The sequence below is a fragment of the Bacillus rossius genome, chromosome 11 (assembly GCF_032445375.1).
Source record: "Bacillus rossius redtenbacheri isolate Brsri chromosome 11, Brsri_v3, whole genome shotgun sequence".
Taxonomy (NCBI): Eukaryota; Metazoa; Arthropoda; class Insecta; order Phasmatodea; family Bacillidae; genus Bacillus; species Bacillus rossius.
The window spans coordinates 58,515,522-58,541,875 of NC_086338.1; the positions used below are offsets into that span (position 1 = coordinate 58,515,522).

The 26,354-nt window shown below is 40.5% G+C and overlaps 1 protein-coding gene across 1 annotated transcript in view; it reads left to right on the forward strand.

Annotated features, from left to right (window-relative positions):
• Positions 1–374: 374 nt before the first annotated feature.
• Positions 375–26,354, forward strand: part of LOC134536486 (uncharacterized) — a 41,245-nt gene continuing 15,265 nt past the window's right edge. The window contains exons 1-9 of the mRNA XM_063376207.1: positions 375–968; positions 3,949–4,011; positions 5,517–5,672; positions 7,680–8,198; positions 13,611–13,770; positions 17,852–17,994; positions 22,956–23,075; positions 23,429–23,632; positions 23,793–23,960. Of these exons, the coding sequence (XP_063232277.1) occupies positions 375–968; positions 3,949–4,011; positions 5,517–5,672; positions 7,680–8,198; positions 13,611–13,770; positions 17,852–17,994; positions 22,956–23,075; positions 23,429–23,632; positions 23,793–23,960 (2,127 nt within the window). The remainder of the gene's footprint in view (positions 969–3,948; positions 4,012–5,516; positions 5,673–7,679; positions 8,199–13,610; positions 13,771–17,851; positions 17,995–22,955; positions 23,076–23,428; positions 23,633–23,792; positions 23,961–26,354) is intronic.

The following is a 26,354-nucleotide window of genomic DNA, read 5'->3' on the forward strand; positions in this document are numbered from 1 at the left end:
AACTTAGAGTTTAACTATTCACATCTGGTCATGATCGCCACATCGATCGCCTACGAATAATTAACCACCCATGATCCGTGTCTGGCCTGCGTATTGAATGATGAAGTACGGGTTAGAGCAAGTCACTTGACGTCTATAAACTAATAAAAAAAATTCTTCGCAACCCAACGCAGAACCACACGTGACAGTCGATGCCTGCTGCCCAGTTTTCTCTGAGGAATATGGGTTCGGCAACACCACAGAAATTTGCCTTCGTGCTGAGAATGTGGAATTTCATTGGATTTAGAATATTGGATGATGACACCAACTCAAAGGACAGAACAAGGCGTCGCGTTAGTATAATATTCATATTGGGGTTTGCGTTTGCTCAGTGCATGTTCGCCAAAGAAGTCTACAAATCGGAAACCCTGGAAGAGGGCTTGCACGGCGTGGCCACGCTGCTCAACATGTCCCACACTTGGGCCGTGGTTTTCTCCGTCATCTTGTACAGGAGCGTTTACAAGGATATAACTCTAGCTGTGACGAAGAATTTCTGGGAAGACTACCTTGACAAGGAAACGTCTGGAAGTATTTTGCGTAGGTCTGTTCACTTGGAAGAAACTCTGGCGAAAGGCGTGTTTGGTTTGTGTGCTGTGGCCTCCTTCGCTCAGGAACTGATGCCCCTGCCAACTGTGGAGTTGGCTCTCGAGGCCAACGACACTGTCGTCAGGTACCGCCCGCCGATAGATCTCTTCACGCCTTTCGACCGCAGCCGACTCACGCAGTTCGTCATCGATCGCGTGCTGATGCTAATGCTGGTCCTCAGTCTGGCGTACATATCCGTGATCTGCAACAGTTACTACAACAGCCTCCTCATCAACTGCGCCAGTCACTTCGAGCTGCTGAACGCTGCTGTGATATCCTTGAGTCCTAACATGCGTGAGGATGGAAATGTCGAGGTAAAAAATGGTGGCGAAGGAGAAAACCAAGTCAGTTCACCAGATGTCATGCGTGATGTGGATGTCGTAGTACAAAACTACGATGGTATGGATACACTCCGAGACGGTCGCTTCCACGATGTTGGGGAGATGTCCAGAAAGGACGTTCACGAACCTGAGATCAACAAGTCAACTGTATATTCAATATACCACATGGAACAAAAGCTGTCAGGTCTTGTTGAAGTTCATCAGTCTCTTCTCAAGTACGTACTCGTTCACAGGAACCTGGGAACTTCATGGTTGAAAGTATATATATTCATTTTGTTTTACCATATTTATTTACTATAAGTTTTAAAAGTGCCCATCGACTACTACTGCTGCGGAAACAGACTATATAGGTATACTTTTCTTGTTTAGGCTACTTGATTGCAAATGTTTTATTTCGTCTGGTTACAAAAGTTTTGAGTATACTTAGAATGGTGTATTATTTATTTATTTATTTATTAAATTTTTGTTCTGTCGATCCCATATTAAATTATTGTCCTAAGAAATAAAACATTGAAACAATTTCATGACTGGAGGCAGAAATTCCCATTTCACCCTTGCAACTTTTCACTCTAAAACTATCGTATACATTTATGCTAGTTATGTTTAAGAACATAGTAAGTGACGTGTACTTAAAAATACATAACTGCATATAAAAATAAAATTAACTCTTTATTAATAACATCTTTAAGTTCAGTACCTCTTTTTGTATAGGAATAATACGTTTTTACCCTCACACTTCCATGAACACTACAACATATTTGCTAAACACAACGAACCCTTAGGTACACAGTTCTCTGAAGTATTTTTTTTTTTTAACCTGCTGCTTAAGAAATTTGCCAACATTTTTAGGTCACTAAACATAGAATATGTAGAGTTAATTTGCATGGAAAATGGCTCATGAAGTTTAAAACATTTTGGTGTTTCTTTTGCAGTGCTGTTGATAACATGAACACTGTGATGAGTCCAGTCGTGTTTCTTCTGTACCTGAGCGTGGCCATAGACTTGTGTATCCTCACTTTCGAAGCAGTGATTGCAGTAAGTCGCATCGGGGAAGATGGAGTGATGTGGGGCAAGCTTTCATTTATTGAAATAAATTATTATTTTAGAACCATGTTTAAGACAAATATGGCATATTACGAATGCAAGTTTAGCAGTAAAAACATTTGGTCGCCTGAACTGCCAAAAAACTTATGTACTTAATTGCACATGTCGTTGACACTTGCAGCAAGTTATAAAATATAATTAACACTATATTTTGTATTTATAGAGGTGGGTTTACGATTGAGGAAATTAAGAATTTCAAGCTTAAACTGGCCGCCGATGAGTGCACGTTTAAGTTATAAGTACTGTGAATAAAGCGAAAAATACGTAAACACATGTCTTCTAGTGTTACAAATACCTACATTTACAATACGTACGGAATTCGGATACGACGTTAAACGTAAGTTATAATTATTTAAGATAAAAAAAATTGACCTGAATAATTTTAAAAAACATAACACTAGGTACATGTTTGTACATATTTTTTTTGCCTAAAATTTTGAAATCAGCTTGTAAATACTTCCTACAAACAAACCTTAACCATATTGATCTGATTGAACATTTAAGATTTAACAGTAAAAATTTCATTATCTCATAACAAAAATCAACCGAAAACACATCAGGATAATTAATTCCTGAAATCTTTTAAAAAATGCCAATTTTGTTTTTTTAAATTTTTAGTTTTATCTTCTATGTATCTTATCGTTAATTTACATAATGCTAATAACTACTCATTTCATACTATTTTCGTAGTATATCATAACCTGCATTATCTAAGAAAACATTGTTTCGCGCCAACATCTACCATCACTACACTTGGTGCTTCCCAAGATTCTTAAGGAGCAGCTGATTCACACACTGCCCGTCACGGCACTTAACACAAGAATCCTAAAATACTTCCTTCGTACACATATAAACATATCTTAAGCACACGACTAATTAATTCTTAATATTAAATTGTAAAGCACCTTAAAATTCCATACTAACGTGATAGATATTTTTTAGTCTATTAGTACTTTTATGAAAATTATGTTAATCTAAAAAAAAGGGGTAGTCTGTAAAGTCGGTTTACGGACGATTATTTTACGCGATAATGTCATAAGAAAACATTGATGAAAAATTGCATCCTATTTAATTTTCAAATATTATTTACAGTTTTGCTAATTTAATTCAAATAATTTGTTTAAATATAATCACGAACAATTAGTTAAAAAGCCCGCCTTAACCTGTTTGATATTATAGAATATTATCTCGCACGGTGGTTGGCCGGAACCTTGCACGCTCGGCTCAGGCGGAAAGTGACAATTTTTTGTGCGTGCAGCCGGCGTTCATCGATTTATAAGACGTTATCACGTCAAAATCTAGAATTTAAACAATTTTATAATTATAATATCAAATTTTGAGCAGAATATTTAGGCAAGTATGAATTTAAAAAAAAAGCACGAGGGTTTTTTGTGTGTGTGTGTGTGTGTGTGTGTGTGTGGGGGGGGGGGGGGAGGATCAAAAATATGCCATCTTGGTTTTTACAGCTTTTAAGCAATTACAATTTTATATAGTTTAGTTTCTGAAGTTTGGCTTCGCCAAATAAGAACATACAGTTAATTTGAATGCCCGTGCCTGACGTTAAAAGTGACTAATTATGCAAATAGTTTCCCATTGAAGTCATGAACTTTTATTATAGAATTCTTTTTTTTTTGGAAATGATTGCAGCTAAAACAATAGTGTCACTACACACTACTTTATGGTCTTTGTAAACCTCTGTGCTTTAGCGGAGGCAGCTTTTACATATTAAACGATACAAAATAGTTATAGTTCACAAACTGTTGGAACTAATATGGTGTCCTTGGGTCCAACCCTTCCCCTCGAGTTTACAATAAGAATAATTAATAATATTTTGCAGATCGAGGAAGGCCGGTCTACGGTTGTCATGATCGTAACGCAGCTTCTGTTCGTGCTCATGCGCCACGGCGTCTACTGCTACTACGGGAACCACGTGACGTCACAGGTGAATAGAAACGCAGTTTCTACTGTCTGATTCCGAGCGAAAAAACCACTACGTCTATTTTATACAATCATCTGAATAATTTATTTTACTTTTAGAAATTTTGTGGAATTGTTTTATGCTTAAGTAAAAACTAGTCTTCACTTAACTATTAATGTTTTGATGCTTAATATAAATTTTTTATAAAATAATAAATAAAACACTATTTTCCGCGTGACATGCATTTAACTTGATGTAAGTTTTTGGACATACGCCATTGCTAAGAACTTTTTCTATAGAAGAAAAACTAAAAAATAAAATAAATAAATAAATAAATAAAAATATCCATAAAATACAAAAAAACACACAAAATTAAGCAAACAATTGCTGTTGTCAACAAGGATATGAACACCACAAAATATTCCGTAACAGGAATATGGTCAACAAACAAGTACATTTTTCTTTGTTTTTCTTTGTTTTATTTTGTGGTGTTCATATCCTTTTTGACAACAGCATTTGTTTGCTTAATTTTGTGTGTTTTTTTGTCTTTTTTTGGGTATTTTTATTTATTTATTTTATTTTTTAGTTTTTCTACAACAGAAAAAGTTCTTAGCAATGGCGTATGTCCAAAAACTTACATCAAGTCATGCACTCCCATTGCACAAATATTTTAAAGATAACATGCATTTAACTGGAAAATATACCCATTCAAAAATAAAATCAGAACAAGCTATAGATTTTTTTGAAACAAAATCATGTCGTAAACGGCTTTGAACATAACATTAGATTAGATTTAGTTGACAGCAAACTATTGCTAAGTTTCGCATGAGATTCTTTCCACCCAAAGAGTAACTTAAATTAGCTTTACCTTGAACCCTACGATACATTCCTAAACCGTGTACTAAAGGTTTGAGATTGCATGACTACATGAGTGGGAGCAAGATGACGTAGGCCTCTCTGGCTTGCGAATAATAGAATTTGGGGGGGACACGGGTAAAATTTAAAATTTACAAACTAAAATAAAAATAAAAACTTGTAAAATAGCAGTCATTCTAGTTAAGTGAATATTTAACTTTCAGATGTGTCACGGTGCCTCAAGAGTCGTTAATTATAGAGACTGGTTTTTAGCGTTATGAAAATATATATGTATATTTTTTTATATATATATGTGTATGTGTGTGTGCGGAATACATTTAAGGGAGGGAAAACTCCATTCAAAATAAAAATTTAAAACTTCAGACACTCACTACCTGTATTTTTAAGTAGATTGCTAAATTATACACTGTCACTACAGAATGTCTGAAAGAAAAAGAAAGGAACATTTTTCACTAAAAACCAAAATTTCTGTCTTACTTTATCATTACAAAAAACAAATTTGAGAATGTTGTGATCACATCAAACATGTGTGTCTCTTAAGCGTTCACATCTGGACAAAGTTTCACTCCGGAGTTGAAATATTTTTTAGCAAAAAAAAAGTTTTTTATTGATATGAAATTGTATTTAATACGTTAGTGTGTTTGTGTTCGCAGGCTGAACGGACGTACCAGTGCGCCTACAGTGTCGGCTGGTACGATCTGTCGCCCGACTTCAAGAGGATGACGCAGATCATGATGGCGAGGGCCCAGAGGGTGGTGGCCATAAGCTCAGCCATGATGGGCGACCTGTCCATGGAGTCATACGCCGACGTGAGTTAGAGTCATCCCTTCATCCAGGCGCTGCTCACACAGGGCAAGATGCGCGTGGAAACCACTGGAGATGCTTCAATTATTCCCTGCAGCATTGCCTGACTGCCTAAGGTTCTTGGCCAGAGTACCCATTTGAAAACGTAATCAAAAGTAATTTACCTGTTTCGGAAACCTGTATTCGGCAGGCCAGATCCTTCATTCGATCACTCGGTGTTAACTCAGTATGGTCTTAGGGTAAGTTGAGTACAGCAAAAGTCCAAAACAGGAAGATAAAATTTAACAAATAAATACACAAATAAAATAATCCTAATGAATAGGCAATTTGCTTGACGAGATTATGGAAACTAAATATTCATCATAATTACATTTTGATAAAAGCAAATAATTCAAATAATATTTTTTTTAATAAATATTCTTTTCTTTTATAATGAAAATATTACTGCAACACGACTGTTTTTGTATACCTAACAATTGTCTTAGAATTCACGTAAATGCAACTTATAAACTTATTAATGGTTTTAAACTTCTACCGTTTACTAATAGTATTTAGGATTTTTGCATTAAATTTCGTAAGTGATGAGTAAAACTGATGTTGATGGCCATTGGTGGTACTCCTTTTGTTTCAGATCTTGAACAAAACCTACTCTTACTTCACGATATTGAGAAATATGAGAGGCTAGATTGAACATGAAGATTATGCTGACTTAATTTTATCACGAAAACTCAACATTATCCTATTGTAACAGCCAGTGTATTGTTTGATGTGCACAATATTTTTCAACCTATAGTTTCAAAATATTATGCCATACATTAACACACATTTGTAGTTGATTGTCACTCTTCTGTGCTACAATATATCAGCCATATCACGTTTCACATATAAAGGCAATTAATTTTTATTTATCTATTTTATGGAAGTATTTTGTGCATTATATGAGTATTTACAATTTATCAATATATTATACTTAAATTGTACGAATTAAAATTTTAAAACTAATAAAAAGTACACAGTATAGACAAATAGCAATTTTGTTATATTATTAATTATATTGTTATTTTAAAACTTACATAATTTATTCAAGTTGTTTGTTTATTCCCTTTGTTTCTATATAGTGATCGGTTAATCTTGAAACACTTCATGAAATATTATGCATATTATTTGTTTTAATCAAAAAATGTATAAAAGTATGCTCCAGCCTACATTTTTGGACGAAATAACAGTTTCTCCCGATCTACAATTTGATTAAAAGTATTCTGAGCAAGCTGTTATAATTATATGGCAAAACAATGATATGGCTTTGTTTGTATTTACACTTCTTTTGGAGGTGCTCAGTTTCATATGCACTCCACCACCTCTCGTGTTGTGTAAGCACCGAGAGACTGAAGCGTGGTTGCACCTACATCGATACCTTACTAATAATTAACAACCCAAGATCCGAGTCTGGCATGTATATTGTACGACGAATGGTGAGCTACGAGCAAAACATTCGACGGCTGTTACTAGTAAATAATTATTTGCATCCCAATGCAGAAATGTGTGTGACAGTCGATGCCGGTAGTTCTTCATTACCTGGCAAGATGGCTTCGGCAACACCACAGAAATTTTCTCTAGTACTGAAAATGTGGAGTTACATAGGATTTCGAATATTGGAAGATGACATCACCCCAAAGGACAGAACAAGACGTCGTGTTTGCCAAGTTTTCATAGCGGGAATGGGGATTGCCCATTGCTATTTGGCCAAAATTGTGTTTTTCGCAGAATCCTTGGAAGAAAGCCTGCATGGGGTGGCCTCGCTACTCAACGTGACTCACACTTGGACTGTGGTTATCTCAATCATCTTCTACAGGAGCATCTACAAAAAGATAACCATGACGTTGAAGATGAATTTCTGGGAAGACTATCTCACCGAGGAGACATCTGAGAGTATTTTGAACAGGTCCGTTCGCTTGGAAGAAACTCTGACGAAAGGTGTGCTCGGCTTGTGCGCTGTAGCGTCCTTTACGCAGGAGCTGAAGGCCCTGACAACTGTGGAAATAACCCTCGAGGCAAACGAGACCGTTGCTGTGTACCGCATAACGCAAAATATGTGGACCCTATTCGAACGTAGCGAGTTCGCGCAATTTGTCATCGATCGCGTGCTGGTTTTAACGGTGGTCCTCATTCTGGCGTACATATCCGTGATCTGCAACAGTTACTACAACAGCCTCCTCATCAACTGCGCCAGTCACTTCGAGCTGCTGAACGCCGCTGTGATGTCCTTGAGTCCTAACATGCGCGAGGATGGAAATCTCGAGGAAAGCAATGGTGACGATAGAGACGACAAAGTCAGCTCGCCAGACGTCATGCATGATGTGGATGTCGTAGTCCACAACTACGATGGCATGGACACACTACGAGACAGTCGCTTCCACGAAATGGAAGAGATGTCCATCAGGGATGTTCACGAACCTGAGATCGACAGGACAACTGCACATGCAATGGATCGCATGGAGAAGAAGCTGTTTGGTCTCGTTGAAGTTCATCAGGTACTCCTCAGGTAGGTACTTTACTTTATTATTCAGGGATGATGGTAATCGGTGTTCCAATTTTATTAACATTTTATTTCACCATCTTTATTTAATAGAGATGTTGAAATTATTTAGCTACTGCTGCTTCAGAAATGGCATATGTTTTATGCTGACCAAACTGGAAATGATTTGTTTATTCTTATTTATTTTAATGATTTTTGAGAGTAGGGAAATTTCAATAGTTTATTGAATATTATAAGGTTATATAAAAATGCTGTGATAACCAAGGAAGATCGAACTGCGGGAAACATAGGGGCAATTAACCTCTTCTCTGCCTGTGTTTGGCGGCAAAATCATAATTTCATTCCTTCAGCCTTTCCACCCAATAATAGTTGTATAACATTTAACTAGTAAAAATAATATATTCGTTTGAAGACAGAACATGTAACTGAACTTTACGTATTGGACATTCATGTATTCTTCTGCCATTATTACATACTTAAATATTTTTAAATATTTAATTTGTTTTGAATATATATATATATATATATATATATATATATATATAACAAGCTATAAATTATCATGTTCTGTACTGAAAAATTGTCTCACAGCTGTCATAAAATAGTAATTTATGCTTAGAATGTCTTTGATCAGGAATGATATGTTTCTTGCCCCGGACATCCTTAAACACTCCGTAGTCCTTGCGGGTAATAACCAACAATTACTCTAAATGCAGGTTGCTCAAGTGCGAAAAGGATCGTGGATTTTAGTTGTCTGATGAAGGTATTCGCAGAATTTTTAGGTCACTAAAATGAGTATATGTATATGGTGTAATCCAATTAGTTCAAAAAATTTTCTTTTTGTTAATGACACATATTTCTGCAACAAATCAAACTCAAACATAGCCTACTTTTTCCAACAAATAACCTATTACAAGTAATTTAATATTTTAATGCCTTAGTCGTAAAAAAGAAAGCTAACAAGAACTAATCAGTCTTCTGATTAGCTTAAATGTACGGAAGATAATACACGCCCATTATGACTTGTGATGTTTAGAGCTGTCTGTTGTTTCTGTTGTAGCACTGTCGAGCACATGAACACTGTGATGAGTCCAGTCGTGTTTCTACTCTACGTGAGCGTAGCCATAGACTTGTGCATCCTAATCTACGAAGCTGTCATTTCAGTAAGTCACATCGGGGAAGAAAGAGGGAAAATAGACATTGACGTGGGACAAGCTTACTTTTGTAAAAATAAATTATATTTCATTGGTTTACAACCATTTAGTGATTGACTTAGTGAAGCAACTTAATTATATATGAAGATTGTGTTTTATCTTTAAACTATGAAATTGAATTAAACCAAAAAACCCCAAAGAACCTACAACTACATATATCTCATGAGTGTATGATTATATTGTACTGAAATACCTGTACACATTATATATAGAAAATTTAGCACAACAACATACAAATTACATACTTCACTATGCATCAGTAGCAGATACATCAACTGAGTAAACTAATAAATTATTGAGAGCTATTGAAGTATTTAAATGATGACCACAGTGCATTGAAATGAATAGTAAAATAATGTTATATGAGACATCATCTTGTAGAAAACCTCTGAACCATCAGTGACATAATCGAAGATGGTGGAAAACACACACATACCAGCGACACCTAACTGTAACTTCTGAACTGTATATGACATCTACAAGATGGAATTATCCAAGATGGTGAATGACACTAGCGACACCTGGTAGAGAAGTTTGTGACTAACTTGGGGATAGTCGGTAAGGAGGTAGGAAAGGGAAATAAAAAAAAAACCTTGGCTGGGGAAGAGGGGATAGAGTTGTGGGCAAATGGCAAGAGGGGATGGAGTTTTTGGCAGAGGGCAAGAGGGGGCAAAGAGAGAAAAGGGGGTGGAGCCATTGATTGAGAGGTCCCATCCAAAAGTCAACAGAGAATTGATTAAAAAATTGTTGGAGAGGGTAAAGAGGGGAGAACAATGAAAAAACAACAGGGTGAGGCTTGGACGAAGTTGGGGGGGGGGGAGGGGAATCTCATTTTTGTGGGGCAGTGCCATCACACTAACGCATAGGTTATATGTTCATTGGAGTTTTTAAGGTTGATGCCTTTCCACAATTAAAAACTTTTCACACAGTCTTCATAATTTGGTTCTTGATTATACCTGTGTGATTTCATCAATCAAATATCGTCTAGCATAACAACCGATTGAAAAGGAATTTTGCCTTATTGTTGATACTTTCCTACTGTATCTCATACAGATGATTGAAAAATCTTATGCGATTACAGTTTTGGACCACTTTAATAATAAATTATTTGTAATTACTCTACGGATCGATTGAGGACCCAAGGTACCACAGCCACGTGAAGTAGCCCACTATAGGCCTATCACGCTTCTGTGTGCTGACTACAAAATCATCGCACGGGTGTATGCCAATCGTATTAAATCAGCGCTGTCTGATGTCATCGGGCCGGACCAACATTGTATTGTGCAGGAGACGTCCATCACACATGGCACTTCTGCGCTCCGCGATGTGCAGCTCCTGGCGCGCACAACGCCGGGCGCTGTCGCCCTCCTGAACATTGATCTTGAGAAGGCCTTTGACCGGGTGCAATGGAGCTTCCTCGACAGGGTGCTCGAGCACCTTTGCTTCCCTCCGACAGTTCGAGCTGTCCTACGCACGTTCCGTGAGAACCTAACCTCGAAGATGTCCATCAATGGTTGTTTTGGTGACAAATTTCCGATTCGCTCCTCTGTCCGACAAGGGTGCCCGCTCTCGATGGTACTTTTCGTCCTTTATATTGAGCCCCTTATAAGGAAATTTAACTCTACTCTCTCAGGACTGAGTATTCAAGGGAATCCTTTAACGTGCATTGGGTATGCAGATGATGTTACGGTCATTGTGCGTAGTGACCATGAACTCACGGCCGCTCATGCTATTCTTGAGGCCTTCCACAAGGCAACGCATGCAAAATGCAACTTCGCGAAAACCAAAGTGTTGAATCTGAAAGCAGCGCCAGATGTGATTGTGCCACAGCATTCATTCGTGTTTACGGATGCGATCAGGACACTTGGAATACTTTTCACGGGTGACATCGGTCATACCATTCAAGAGAACTGGAACGGAGTGGTGTGGAAAGTTCGTGGTAGCCTGCTTGAGTCACACCTTATAAACCTCAACATCATCCAACGTGTATATATCGTTAACATGTACTCCCTTTCACAACTCTGGTACATGGCACAGGTGTTCCCCATGCCAGCTGCGATTGCAGCTCAAATCAGGCAATACATTGGATGGTTTATCTGGAAAGGATTCCTCTTCAAGGTCAGCCGCGATCAGCTGACGATGCCTGTCAGTAAAGGTGGTCTCGGACTCATTGAGCATGAGCAAAAAGCACGAGCCTTGTTCCAGAAATGCGTCATACAACGTGTCTTACAGGGTGGTCGCTCCTCGGCTTTGTACACAGCCGCATGGGGCGCCAGGGAGCGCCTACCCCGACACTACAAGTCCGCCGCCGATCACCTTCGCACGACGATTTCCGAACTTCCCGAAGGTACGCATGTCTCCACACGACAACTGTATGGTTTCCAGCGACGAGCAACACCCTCTGTGCCGAATATTCAGAATAAGATCCTTTCTTTGCGTTGGCTGAACATATGGAAAAACGTTTCTGATCCTGAATTACCTACTCATCTCCGTGCCGAAGCTTTCACATTTGTCAACGACCTGACACCCACCCTTTATCGCAAGAAACGCATTGCGTTATCCCAGGATGACCACTGCGAACTCTGTGGCTACCGTGACACCGCCCTCCATCGCATATGTGCTTGCTCATTCTCGCGCCCCTTGTGGGAGTGGTGTAAAACCAAACTTTCCAGACTGCTCTGCCTACCTCCACGGGACGTGTGCGCGGACCGCATGTGCTACCTCGACATCACGGCCTTCCCTACCGTGAAGAGGCGGGCGGCTGTGTGGCTGATGGCGAATTTGATAGCTTTTGTGCTCAAAACTCAAGTGCCATACTTCTTGCGGGACTTCATATCCCAGCTACCACGTGACAGATGGTCTATGGTAAAAAACAATACGTTAAGAAGGAGGTTTGGACATTACCTTTTCATGTTTTGAAATTTGTACAGATGGTGTGGGACTGTGTTAATCCGCAGGGGCGAGGTATCAGTATCGTGTAACCCATTTGTGCTGACTGTAATCTGATGTGAGCTGTAATGTTATGTACATGCACATGATATCACAATAAACTAATAAACTAAAAAAAAAAAGGAAAAAAAAATTGAGTTAGTGCTTTGGTAAAGTATTAGACATGCATACGAAAGGACTGAGTTCGAATCCCGTATTTGTCATTCTGATTTAGGAAGTACAACATTTTAAGTAATTTCACATTAACTGTGATTGTTTATTTCCATACAAGAAAGCTGATTTCTTTTCCAATAGAAAATTTATGCAACTTTATATTGGTGGAAGTATGCTCAAAATATTTAGAGTTTTGACACATAACGAGTTGAAATTAAGTCTCTAGCCAAGATAAGTAATAATGAGATTGGCTTTCAACGAAAAAATATTCAGTTCTGTTTAGAATTTTCATTAGCAAGTATAAAATTAAAAAAAAAGACATGAATTCTATAAGATTTTTTTGTGGAAAAATATGTAAATATAAAACCCTAACATTTTACACGTAAATATAAAATAAAATGCAGTATTAGGTGTGTAAATTAAACATTTCCCCCTCCAGATCGAGGAAGGCGGATCCTCAGTTGTCATGATCATGACTCAGCTGTTGTTCGTCTTCATGCGTCTGGGAGTCTACTGCATCTTGGGGAACCGCGTGACGTCACAGGTGAACTGATGCTTGGCTGAACCAAGGAGTGGTAAACACTAAGGAGCTTAGTGCTTCATTTTTAGTTGACAGGAAAATACATAATTTAAAATAAAACCACAGCATAATGGAAAATTATATAATATAAAAAAAATAATCTACCAAATTCAAATGGATTATTGTTAATTATCACATATTTTATAGCACTTTTTTTTCATAAGAAAATATTTTTGGCTATTTATCGAATACACTACAAAAAATTATAAGCTAGTTTATTATGGAGTGAAAATACACAAAATTATACGCTGTTCTTAATACAGTGTATATATATTTATGTATATTTCAATTCAAAGTATGAGTTGTAACAAAACATTTCCTGTCATACCTCATGAGTAGAAAATTTAATTTCAAGAAAACGTAATTTATTAATGTATTAGGCGTAAAATTGCTCAAAACATATTTATTTATTTCGTACGAAGAAATATTATTTAATTTATATCTTATTATAAAATTTAAATGTGTTTTCAATGAAATGCAATTGTGTATAATAGTGTGTTCGTGTTCGCAGGCTGAACGGACGTACCAGTGCGCCTACAGTGTCGGCTGGTACGATCTGTCGCCCGACTTCAAGAGGATGACGCAGATCATGATGGCGAGGGCCCAGAGGGTGGTGGCCATAAGCTCAGCCATGATGGGCGACCTGTCCATGGAGTCATACGCCGACGTGAGTTAGAGTCATCCCTTCATCCAGGCGCTGCTCACACAGGGCAAGATGCGCGTGGAAACCACTGGAGATGCTTCAATTATTCCCTGCAGCATTGCCTGACTGCCTAAGGTTCTTGGCCAGAGTACCCATTTGAAAACGTAATCAAAAGTAAATTTACCTGTTTCGGAAACCTGTATTTGGCTAGCCAGATCCTTCATTTGATCACCCGGTGTTAACTCAGTATGGTCTTAGGGCAAGTTGAGTACAGCAAAAGTCCAAAACAGGAAGATAAAAATTTAACAAATAAATACATAAATAAAATATTCCTAATGAATAGGAAATTTGCTTGACGAGATTATGGAAACTAAATATTCATCATAATTACCTCCAGGCGATGATCACAGTGCCAGATGCGCTTGAAAACCATGGGCTAAACTCATATGTAGGGTCCGCGCGCAAGCGACGGAGTAGAACATTTTGTATTTAACTTTGAATCCCCGCTATTGTATAATACATAACTTGATATAGTTCTATGGTATTTGCCGCTATCAAATATACATGTCATGATTGACGCAATTAACGCAATATTCACGGCCACGCCTCGAGGGCGCTGGACCTGCGCTGTTAAAAACTTTCGCCTCCAATTTACGAACAATGCCGGTTACAAACTATTATCCAGAGATCTTCGTAAATTTCCGGCTATCTTCGTCAATTTACGGACAGAGTTGATTTATTTTGAACGTGACTCGTCTGCCCATCGTCGAGAGCACTTGTGCTCTCGGCCATCTATTAATTCAGTGGCTGCCTGGGCAGCTGGGCTGGGCTGACGAGTGAAGTCGCCCGCCCCTGGGGGCGCATGCGCCCCTGGCTAATAATAACCCAGGAGTGCCCAACCACAACAATGGGGGCCGCAAGGCCCAAGCACCCAACCCCTGCATGGTTGATTTTTCAGCCCCACCCAACTCTTCTTACCTGGACCCTCTTCCCTCTTGTCCAGTAGTTACCTGCTTGCTTAATGCATGATAATTGATCCCCGCATGATCCGGCCCAGGGTTTTCCCTGTGTCTATGAGGGTTTTACCTGGGTCACATTAGCTAGCTTTTAAGCTAGGCGACCAATGGGGCGTCAGTCATGGCGCCAATCGCAGCCATGTCTGGCCAGTAAACCCCAATAAGCACACGATGCACGCGCCCTTGTCCTGCATGGTTAAAAACCCGCATGGTAGAGTGTATAGGCTTCGGCCTGAGACAAACTTAGATCCTCCCCTAACCTGGATCCTCCCCTTACACACTTAGAACACTTGAACGTGAATCCAAAAGAATATTGTATTCTTGGTATACAAACAAAACATTCAAAAATGGATGAAGCTAACAGTGAGAACACTATTTTTTTTGTCCACCTTTGTTAAGAACGAAACGAACAACTCGGAAGACAAAACACGGCGTGGTTTCTGTTTGAAATTGTGAAGAACTCTTCGTTTATTCCAGTTGGCTACTTCGTTGGGAAGTCCGTACTTTTTCTGTAATTAACAACAGCGGGGAAGACCCGTGTTTCGTTAGCATATATGCTGGGCCGGATTTAGGGGAGGGCAACCGGGGCGAAAGCCCCGGGGCCTCCACAAACGGAGGGCCCCCACAATAGAGACTTCGGAAAAAAAATCTTTCAAATTCCGACAAATAAACACTAGTAAACATATTTTTCTTTGATATTATTTTTTCGCTGTTTTGCCTTTACTTACAGTACTTTGTACATACATGATCATATTATTGTTAAATATTAACAGAAATATTCATTAACACTAAAATTTAATTTCATATAATTCTTGTCTCCGATTATATTTACATATGTTTTTTTTAGATAATAAGAGAATCTACTTGATTTCACAATAAATTATTTATTGTAAAACTCTACTGAAAAAAAAATGGTTCATTTTATTTGTAAAATAATTTGGGGCCAGGGGGCCTCCGCTCCTCTGTTGCCCCGAGGCCTCCAGACCTCTATATGCGGCCCTGCATATATGTTACAATCGCTTTTATCTTACACAATTTTGGATATTTGTTGGTTTCAATCTTCTATATGTATTTAATTTAGGAAGTGAAGATAAAGGAAGATGATAATGTTATTTTTTGTTGTTTCAGATTTTGAACAAAACCTACTCTTACTTCACAATACTAAAGAAAATGAGAAGCTAGTTTGGACTGGAAGAGGAGGCAGACTTTTTTTCATCTATCTATTGCAACCGAGCCAATGTCGTGTATGAAATTCACAAAAATTTGCCACCTGTAAGCGTATTGTTTAAAATGTGTAACTACACATATACAGAGTGGCATGACTCTTAAATCTTTACATATTAAGGGCACTGATTTTCATTACGAATCGTTTTAATATATTGGCGCCATTTTACTCACCTATATAATAAATAATAAAGCATTATCAATACTAATATACTTATAAATACATTATGTATCTTATTTATTATTAAAAGTAGCACAAACTTATGTATTACAACAAAAATGTAACTACATTGTATAAACAATTAGTTGTTTTAGAACACTTAATGTTGTACATTGCTTTGTATGTACGCATTCTTGCAAGTGGGAAATAATTTTAAGAATATATATTAATGCAATTGACACTACTTTTGATTTCTTAATAGCGACTCATAGCATACAGTACATATTTATTTTTAATTTTTGATGATCCAAAAAACACCAGAACTATTCTTAAAACATTCCTATTTTGATGACCCATCCCCACGCCAATTAATTTTCACCTCATTCGCTAATGTTATTCGTAGTTTCTTGATTTAAAATTGGAGTTTATTTCAGTCTTATTGACTTCGGCCTATAAAGTATTTCGTGGCCTGGTGTACATAACCATTACTGTCGCATTATCTACTGACGCCCACGTGAAGTTATCAGTTCATATCTACTGGTGGTTGTATGCTGTAGCATGTTAGATCTGATAGACACAGCCTCTCACAACAGGAAATGCAATGTAAATTCATCGCACCTTATCTTACAGTTATCATTTAAACGAAATAAAAAAATATTTTTTTTTTGCTGAATGTCACATTTTAGAAACGAATATACTTTTATAAACTTAAGAGAAAAAAAATTGTAAATGACTAAATATGCTGTTATTAAAAAAAAATTATATGTGTTATTATTAAATACGTTATTTACAAATATTTTAATAAAAAGTTGGTTTAAAAAATAAACCGTCTTGTTAAAACAAAATTTTCTCTCTCTCTCTCTCTCTCTCTCTCTCTCTCTCTCTCTCTCTCTCTCTCTCTCTATATATATATATATATATATATATATACATACATACACACACCTACATAAATACATTTTTATACCGAAAAATTACTTGTAAATTTCTAAAAAAAAAAAACTTTTTTCAAAATTTTAAGGTATCGTAGAGAAAGCTTTTAAAATTTTCTAAATAATGTCCCATAGACCATAGTCAGAGAGCGATAAGGGTCAAATTGACAAATAATTTTGCCTTCGGCGCAACATTGGCTAATGATTTGACACCATAATTGTCAAAATGAACTGATTTAAAAAATTAAAAATTTGTGCGTTTTTTTTTTACAAATGGTACTCAACGCAAAAACGATTTTGTACCTAAATATAATTTAATTTAAAGTATAATTTGGACTCAGAACGTATTCACATGTGCTAGTAATGAAATATCAAAAATTACTGCCTCGAATTTCGGACACATAAAATTAAATGAAGTTTTAAAACCTTAAAAAAAAGCAACCGTTTGTACCTTTTCATATTTTGTGACAGTTCTATTGACTAAAAAATGTGTGTCAAATGGCACAAAGGTTCCCGGCTGCGCATATTACACGCGTGTTTTACAGAAAATTCATAATAATAGCAGACTGACACAAAAAAAGTGCACAAAATGCTTGTACCCTGAAAGAGTTTCCTACTAAAAAAGTTATATTACAAGCATAAAATAAAAATGTTTTTAATTTCATTTTGCTTGGTTTTTTGCGTTTTTTTTTAGAAATTATTGTGACCATTTGCCACACACGACATCGCCGTCAGTATTCGCCGAGCTATTGTTGGGCGCGTGTACCACAACTCCAGCCTGGCGTACCGGACACGAGCCCTCGTACCGGGACTACGGCACGCACGACAACCCCGGCGCGGAGGTCGTCTGGCGCGGAGGACGACGCAGTCGAGGAGACGCCGACGCCATGTCGGACGCCAGCCGTCGCCGCGAGACCCAGGTGAAGGCCCCTGCGGCTCACTGACCCCGGCTCAGACGCCCCGAATTCCTTTCCCCCTCGCTCTTTGGAGAAGCCTGAGATGTCCATCAAGTTCTGTCCCTGCCCGAACACGCCCGAATGTTCACCTTCGGCCAACCTCGGGATTTGTTTTTTTTTTTTTTTGCGCAGGAAAAAAATGAATTCAAATATTAAAAGTGGTCGGTTAGGTTAGCTACATTAAAACACTTTAAAACACTACGGACGGTTAGTTAGGTTAGTATAGCTACATTAAAATAAACAGAGAAATATAAATATATATAAATAAACCCGAGGTTGGCCGAAGGTGAATATTCGGGCGTGTTCGGGCAGGGACAGAACTTAATGTACATCTTAGGCTTCCCTCGCTCTTTACACACGTGAAAGTCACGTTAGTTGCATGATTATAATACTTCAATAATTATAATTTTTTTTAGCTTGAAAGTTAGGTTAGGGCAGGTCAGTATCGGATCAGTGTTAGCTGGACCAGTCCAGATGGAGAGGGAAAAAGGGGGGGGGGGGGGGTTTGAGCCCTGAAATCCAGCCACCAGGGGTTTCAGTTGAGCTTCAAATTTTTAAATATTTTTTTTGCCCTTATAGGAAGAAAATTATAAGCCTATTGTTAAAAGAATTCATAGAAAAACCTTAACAGTATTGCGATACACACTCAGCTATGGCCACAGTAACATTTACAGTCGTTAGAACTTTTATTTTATTTTTTAGTAGTGGAGAGTTTGAAGGTTCCGACAAAGTTTTTTTTTGCCCTCGGGTGTACTATATGAAATATAAGAAGAAATAATTTTTTTTTCCGACCACCATTTGTTTTTTTATTCCGACCACCATTTTGTTTTTTATTCCGAGGAGCGGAAACTTCGGAAATGTTCGGGCATGTTCGGGACTGATCGGGGTCAGTGCATCAGGTGAAGTCGACCTACAATGTTTTGCTCGTTGTAATCGCTGTGTTGTCCACAATACCTGTTTATGTGCGTCGTTGGGTTTATCTGTTCGACATTAGCTGATTTGGGGTTTGTTTTCTGTGGATTAATGTTTCCATTTTTATTTGTTAATTTGCGTTCTTGGAATTTTTTCCATGACAAACAGTGCAAAAAATGCAATGACGTATGTCCAATAAATTGTATAAAATCAAAATTCCCCATTGCATGTATAATTTAAATAACGTAAAAATAAATAAATTATTTCTTGCCCCACGAATTAATCTCGGTCACAGCTAAGTTGGGGTACATGCTGCCCGAACATATTGCTTGACATGTCACAGTAATCTTGAAAAACAAAATCCTGCATCACTTTCAGACTGTACGAGATAAACATCTGTGTAATTGGACCACATTACATACGAGTGTAATATACATGTTAGTAATTTTCTTCTAGTTCCGGTTACAAATGGTAAACTTGTCGTCTTCCCAATCACACATGCCTCACAAAAATCGATATTTATTGGTTTTAGTTTCTCACTCATATCGTAAACCGTATTTCGACTCACTAGTTTACTTACTTCAGAGTAGCTCACGTGACTTATCCTCCTGTGCCATTACTTGCTGGCATTACTCTCCACTTCAATCACGTTTTCAATTCAAAACCATAAAAAAAAAAACAAAAAAAACGCGCCATTGAACTACAGTCGTTACACAGGTTAACTTCTTTAACTTCTCAATTCCGCTACCCCGTGATTCTGATATTAATCTACTGGCTGTAAAAAAGGTTTTACTTCAAAAATAAAAAAAGGAAAAAAAATTGTGGCTGTTTTATTGATAAACGCAAAGCTGAACGCTTAAAAAAGTATATATTTTTTTTGCAAATATCTGGTCGTCCAGTCGGCAGCGAGCTGGAACAAGCAGTGTATCGATTCTCCGCGCAGGAATCGATCGATAGGGTCGTCTCTATAATTCACGCCAGGGCTGCATCGCCCGGCAGATGTCCTTGAGGACAGAGGCCGTGCGCTAATGATGAGACGCACCGCACACTGAATGATTCGTTGCCCCGACGTCGTTCAACTCGGGACAAGAAACACGTGTGACGGCGTAACGCAGATCGCCACAGACATGCGTTTTACTCTTCGATATTTACTCACAGCACTGACTGCAAATGTTCGTAAACTGAGCGAACGTTTTTCACTGGAGCGCAGGTTATTCGACAAGCCTTAAAGGTCTAGAATCACCTGAAAATCATCTCACTGATTCATGTGCGACCAGCAGAGAAAGTTAAATGTAGCAGCATACTGTCAGAAATTGCATTATTTAGGGATTTTTCAAAGAAGAATTAACCTGAAATAAACGAAGCATTCTTCGATTGTTCAAGTAATGTTTGTAATATTTTTTTTCCCCATAAACGTTTTACCAGGGTTTCAAACTTCATTCAAAATTGCATGTCTCTATATTAATAATAAAACTGTTCGAGGTAAAAATTCTGTTCATTGGATGATATGATGAAAAAACTATTAAGAAATAAAAAAATATCGATTAAAATTTCTTCTATTTTTTTGTCTGTTGTAGCATCAACTGAAAACTATTGGAAGGATTTTATTGAAAATTTTTATTAGTAAGGCTAAATATAATTCTATAATGTCAACCTTAAGGAGTGAAAAGATGGGAAATGTGTTTTTTTAGATAACTAATTATTTTCCGTATCTAATCACATATAAGAAAGATCTTTGGGTACCAGTAATATTCATACAAAATTACCAACGACAACGCGGTTTGCAAATTAATAAGTCACATTCCCTGAAGTCGTTTTGAGGGAAGAAGTGTTGGCTTGCAGACACCGAGTCTCTTATCTCCGGAGCCGACGAAAACAAACCAGCATCGCACATCTCTCAGCCTCGCTCCTGATAAGACAAGAGGTTATCATTCATGTGCGACAGAGCGGCGGCACAAGCTTGCTGTGATTCTATTTATTTCTATTCACTTAATTTATGTGGCGTGGTTAAAGCATGCCTCATTGTCTTACGCAAACCACAAAGATACTTACAAAGTAGATACATGCAAGATAAGTTCAATTAGAACTATAGCCATGATAAACAATAATTACTTACAAATGAAATAAAATACAAACTAAATTATGAAATCACTTACAAATATAAAAATAATAAACAAAATTAGCATACAAGGTTAACACCATTCACATAACGTATATAATTTTTAAAATATTTTTTAACAAAGGATGTTTGAACGTGCTTTTGAAAAATTCTAGTGTGTTTGTTTGGTTATGATTTCATAAAGTCATTTTCCATAATTTACTCTTATATAGAGGTAATCGTAACTTTATATTGCGGACTAGACTTGAAGTTTGGTTTCATTAAAAATATAGATTTTATGTTCGTTCAACTTCAGAAATTATTTGCAGGATACAAACTTGACTGTGAGCCACCAAGAATAATGCAGTCCGTGCTTCTCAGGAGCACGGAAATAGCGCCTAGCGTTCAGCACACTCTGCAGAACTCAGACAATTCGTTTCATTTGGCTAGCGTTAGGACACGTCGCCGGAAAGACGGTGGCAAAACTTTCATCGTTACGCCCTCTGGTTTGTTTCAACCGAAGCGTTCTCATTGACTTCGTTCCCCTCCCCCTCAATTCCCACTTCCCCCCTCCATTAAACTCCCGTGCAAAACTTTCGGCGCTATCACAAGAGCTGTACCAGAGAACTGGATGTGACGTTTTTATGAAACTGTTTTTTTACCCTCCTTTTTTCTGTGCCAAACGTAAAAGGATAAAAAAATTCTTGCTGACTATTCGGAGATACAATCACGAAGCAAGATCGTTTTATCCTTTCCCCCTTCTACTTGCTCTTCCGACCTTTTTCTTTCTGATAGCAACACTCTCAGTTCGCTTTCTTCAACCACTTTTTTTTATTGTTTGTAACGTGTTTGTTGTTATCAAATTAGACTTTTTTTCCTCTCGCCTGTTACCCACAACCTCCCAAGCGTTAGCACGGAGAGACATATCTGACTCGATTAAATAATTGATAGCTTTTGGTTACTCACATAATGAACGTTTTATTTCAAACAATCTGTTTTGTCTTAAGGGAATGCTTTACTTGCTATACGAACCCAAATAATATAATTCATCATACCAGTGAAATATTGTGTAACGGCATAGTTATGTGTTGATGTTACGCAAATATATTTATTTGAAAACACGAGTCGAGTATGATGTTCCAAAATAATAATAACCATCACTAGCTGTATAGTTTGGCACGTTAGGTTAATAGGAATACATACAATATATAACTTATAAGTAAAATTCAAGGATATTCATAAAATAACTCATGGTTATGTGGTCGATGCAGAAGTGGACTTCGCAGACTGGCTGTAGTTCCACCTCCGCTCACAGCCGATGTCAAAAGTGTCCGTTCTTAAGTTTTCTTATGACATGCAGTATAAGCTGTGTTTTTATCAAACTCCTATTACCTGAAACCTCAGTTTCTCGTAGTGTTAAGAGGCGTGTAGTGCGCACTTGGTGTATCCGCAGCCACGAGGGTGTGGAGACTCGATTGCTCGGCGCCGCCATTCAAATGCGAGAGCAATGCTCTCTTCAAGGTCGTTGCAGTTTCCGTGAAACTGTTCGTTACGATCGGATGACGTCATCGTCCTGAATTTTCTTACAGGTTTTTAAAAATTTCACTTCTAAAGGTGATAAAAATGAGCATATATATGTGTATATGTGTATATATTTGTAAATGCATATGCATATATATGTATATGTCACGTGACAAGCTCCACGCGGCGTGGCCATGAGGGCAGGCAAGCGGCGAATCTTCAGTGTCTGGCGGTTTGTCTGTTTTCAGGGGTAATCACATTACATAATAGATAGGAATGGCAGGGCTTTGCGGGTGGCATAATTATACCCGCAATAAATGTGTTATTGTGTATATATGAGTGTATGTGTTAGTATGCTGATGATACCGACGGAGCACGCTTGTCCCACGTGCAGGCAGTGGAGATACAAGGCCCGCCCCCGGGACTGGAGGCGGCACACGCCGCCCTATTCACGCGGGGGGCGGTGGACTACCTGTGCGAGCTGGTGGCGGCGTTTGACCGACGAGCGGATGAGGTACGCCCTCGCTCTATCATACAAAGAGGAGAACGTAAAATAACCCAAGAAAAGTATATGACATAGTGTTCTCTTTATATTTTATTGACCAAGGACCTATTCTGTGTCCTTTTCGCGTCAGAAAGGTTTCACAACAATGTTTAACGAAAGCGTTGCATTAAAATTTGGCATTTAAATTTTACTCTCATCGCACCCAAAGAAGTTTCACTTCAAACAACCATATTCCTACAACAAAGGAAAGACCTTGCAGGCTGGGTGGTTGTATCCCCCACCTCCCCCTAGGCAGGCACATGATAGAAGCTCCCCGTGCGGGCACGCTGTGACCTTGAGGACCAGCCGGGGCTGGCGTGTAGTTGCAGACGGCGCGGCTCGCACGCCGGTGCGCGGCGCGCGGCGAGGCATGGCTGCCAACGTTCCGCGAGCCCCCCGCAGGAGACTGGCGGGTGGCAGCACTGCCGCCCAGGCTCAGGGACCGGCGCCTGGACCTGGGCGACGTCAGCCCCGCCGACGAGGCGCACCTGGTCGCCGCTCTGCGAGCCCAGGTGTCGGGAGTGCAGGTGAGGCCCAGGTACCCGGAGAGTTAGTACCCCCGTCCATCCGGTGTTGCCGAGTAAGAATTATTAAAATAAGAAGTTGCGGGTCCTTGCTGACACCAGCGAGATCAAGCAGTCCGCATGTGGAGGTGTCGAGGGCAGGCGGGCGGTGACCTGGGCGCAGGTAGACCTGGACGACGGCCACTGCCCCACCTGGAGGAACCAGCTGGGCGGACTGCACAACGTGTGCCGCTGCGTGGAGGGCAGCCTGCCTGGGGTGGCCGCTGTGGACCATCTGCCAGTGCTCATGCTGCGCCCGCGCGCCTGGAACCTGGTGGAGGACCACGTCATGGTGAGCACCCCTCTGCAGGGTCGAGCACAGTGCCTGGCAGGTAGGGTGGTACTCTGGGTGGAGCACAGTGCCTGGCAGGTAGGGTGGTACTCTGGGTGGAGCACAATGCCTGACAGGTAGGGTGGTACTCTGGGGGGAGCACAATGCCTGACAGGTAGGGTGGTACTCTGGGTGGAGCACAATGCCTGACAGGTAGGGTGGTACTCTGGGTGGAGCACAATGCCTGGCAGGTAGGTTGGTACTCTGGGTGGAGCACAATGCCTGACAGGTAGGGTGGTACTCTGGGTGGAGCACAATGCCTGACAGGTAGGGTGGTACTCTGGGTGGAGCACAGTGCCTGGCAGGTAGGGTGGTACTCTGGGTGGAGCACAATGCCTGACAGGTAGGGTGGTACTCTGGGTGGAGCACAATGCCTGACAGGTAGGGTGGTACTCTGGGTGGAGCACAGTGCCTGGCAGGTAGGGTGGTACTCTGGGTGGAGCACAATGCCTGGCAGGTAGGGTGGTACTCTGGGTGGAGCACAATGCCTGACAGGTAGGGTGGTACTCTGGGTGGAGCACAATGCCTGACCGGTAGGGTGGTACTCTGGGTCGAGCACAGTGCCTGGCAGGTAGGGTGGTACTCTGGGTGGAGCACAATGCCTGACAGGTAGGGTGGTACTCTGGGTGGAGAACAGTGCCTGGCAGGTAGGGTGGTACTCTGGGTGGAGCACAATGCCTGACAGGTAGGGTGGTACTCTGGGTGGAGCACAATGCCTGACAGGTAGGGTGGTACTCTGGGTGGAGCACAGTGCCTGGCAGGTATGGTGGTACTCTGGGTGGAGCACAATGCCTGACAGGTAGGGTGGTACTCTGGGTGGAGCACAATGCCTGGCAGGTAGGTTGGTACTCTGGGTGGAGCACAATGCCTGACAGGTAGGGTGGTACTCTGGGTGGAGCACAATGCCTGACAGGTAGGGTGGTACTCTGGGTGGAGCACAATGCCTGACAGGTAGGGTGGTACTCTGGGTGGAGCACAATGCCTGGCAGGTAGGTTGGTACTCTGGGTGGAGCACAATGCCTGACAGGTAGGGTGGTACTCTGGGTGGAGCACAGTGCCTGACAGGTAGGGTGGTACTCTGGGTGGAGCACAATGCCTGGCAGGTAGGGTGGTACTCTGGGTGGAGCACAATGCCTGGCAGGTAGGTTGGTACTCTGGGTGGAGCACAATGCCTGACAGGTAGGGTGGTACTCTGGGGGGAGCACAATGCCTGACAGGTAGGGTGGTACTCTGGGTGGAGCACAATGCCTGACAGGTAGGGTGGTACTCTGGGTGGAGCACAATGCCTGGCAGGTAGGTTGGTACTCTGGGTGGAGCACAATGCCTGACAGGTAGGGTGGTACTCTGGGTGGAGCACAATGCCTGACAGGTAGGGTGGTACTCTGGGTGGAGCACAGTGCCTGGCAGGTAGGGTGGTACTCTGGGTGGAGCACAATGCCTGACAGGTAGGGTGGTACTCTGGGTGGAGCACAATGCCTGACAGGTAGGGTGGTACTCTGGGTGGAGCACAGTGCCTGACAGGTAGGGTGGTACTCTGGGTGGAGCACAATGCCTGACAGGTAGGGTGGTACTCTGGGTGGAGCACAATGCCTGGCAGGTAGGTTGGTACTCTGGGTGGAGCACAATGCCTGACAGGTAGGGTGGTACTCTGGGTGGAGCACAATGCCTGACAGGTAGGGTGGTACTCTGGGTGGAGCACAATGCCTGACAGGTAGGGTGGTACTCTGGGTGGAGCACAATGCCTGGCAGGTAGGTTGGTACTCTGGGTGGAGCACAATGCCTGACAGGTAGGGTGGTACTCTGGGTGGAGCACAATGCCTGACAGGTAGGGTGGTACTCTGGGTGGAGCACAGTGCCTGGCAGGTAGGGTGGTACTCTGGGTGGAGCACAATGCCTGGCAGGTAGGGTGGTACTCTGGGTGGAGCACAATGCCTGACAGGTAGGGTGGTACTCTGGGTGGAGCACAATGCCTGACAGGTAGGGTGGTACTCTGGGTCGAGCACAGTGCCTGGCAGGTAGGGTGGTACTCTGGGTGGAGCACAATGCCTGACAGGTAGGGTGGTACTCTGGGTGGAGCACAGTGCCTGGCAGGTAGGGTGGTACTCTGGGTGGAGCACAATGCCTGACAGGTAGGGTGGTACTCTGGGTGGAGCACAATGCCTGACAGGTAGGGTGGTACTCTGGGTGGAGCACAGTGCCTGGCAGGTAGGGTGGTACTCTGGGTGGAGCACAATGCCTGACAGGTAGGGTGGTACTCTGGGTGGAGCACAATGCCTGGCAGGTAGGTTGGTACTCTGGGTGGAGCACAATGCTTGACAGGTAGGGTGGTACTCTGGGTGGAGCACAATGCCTGAC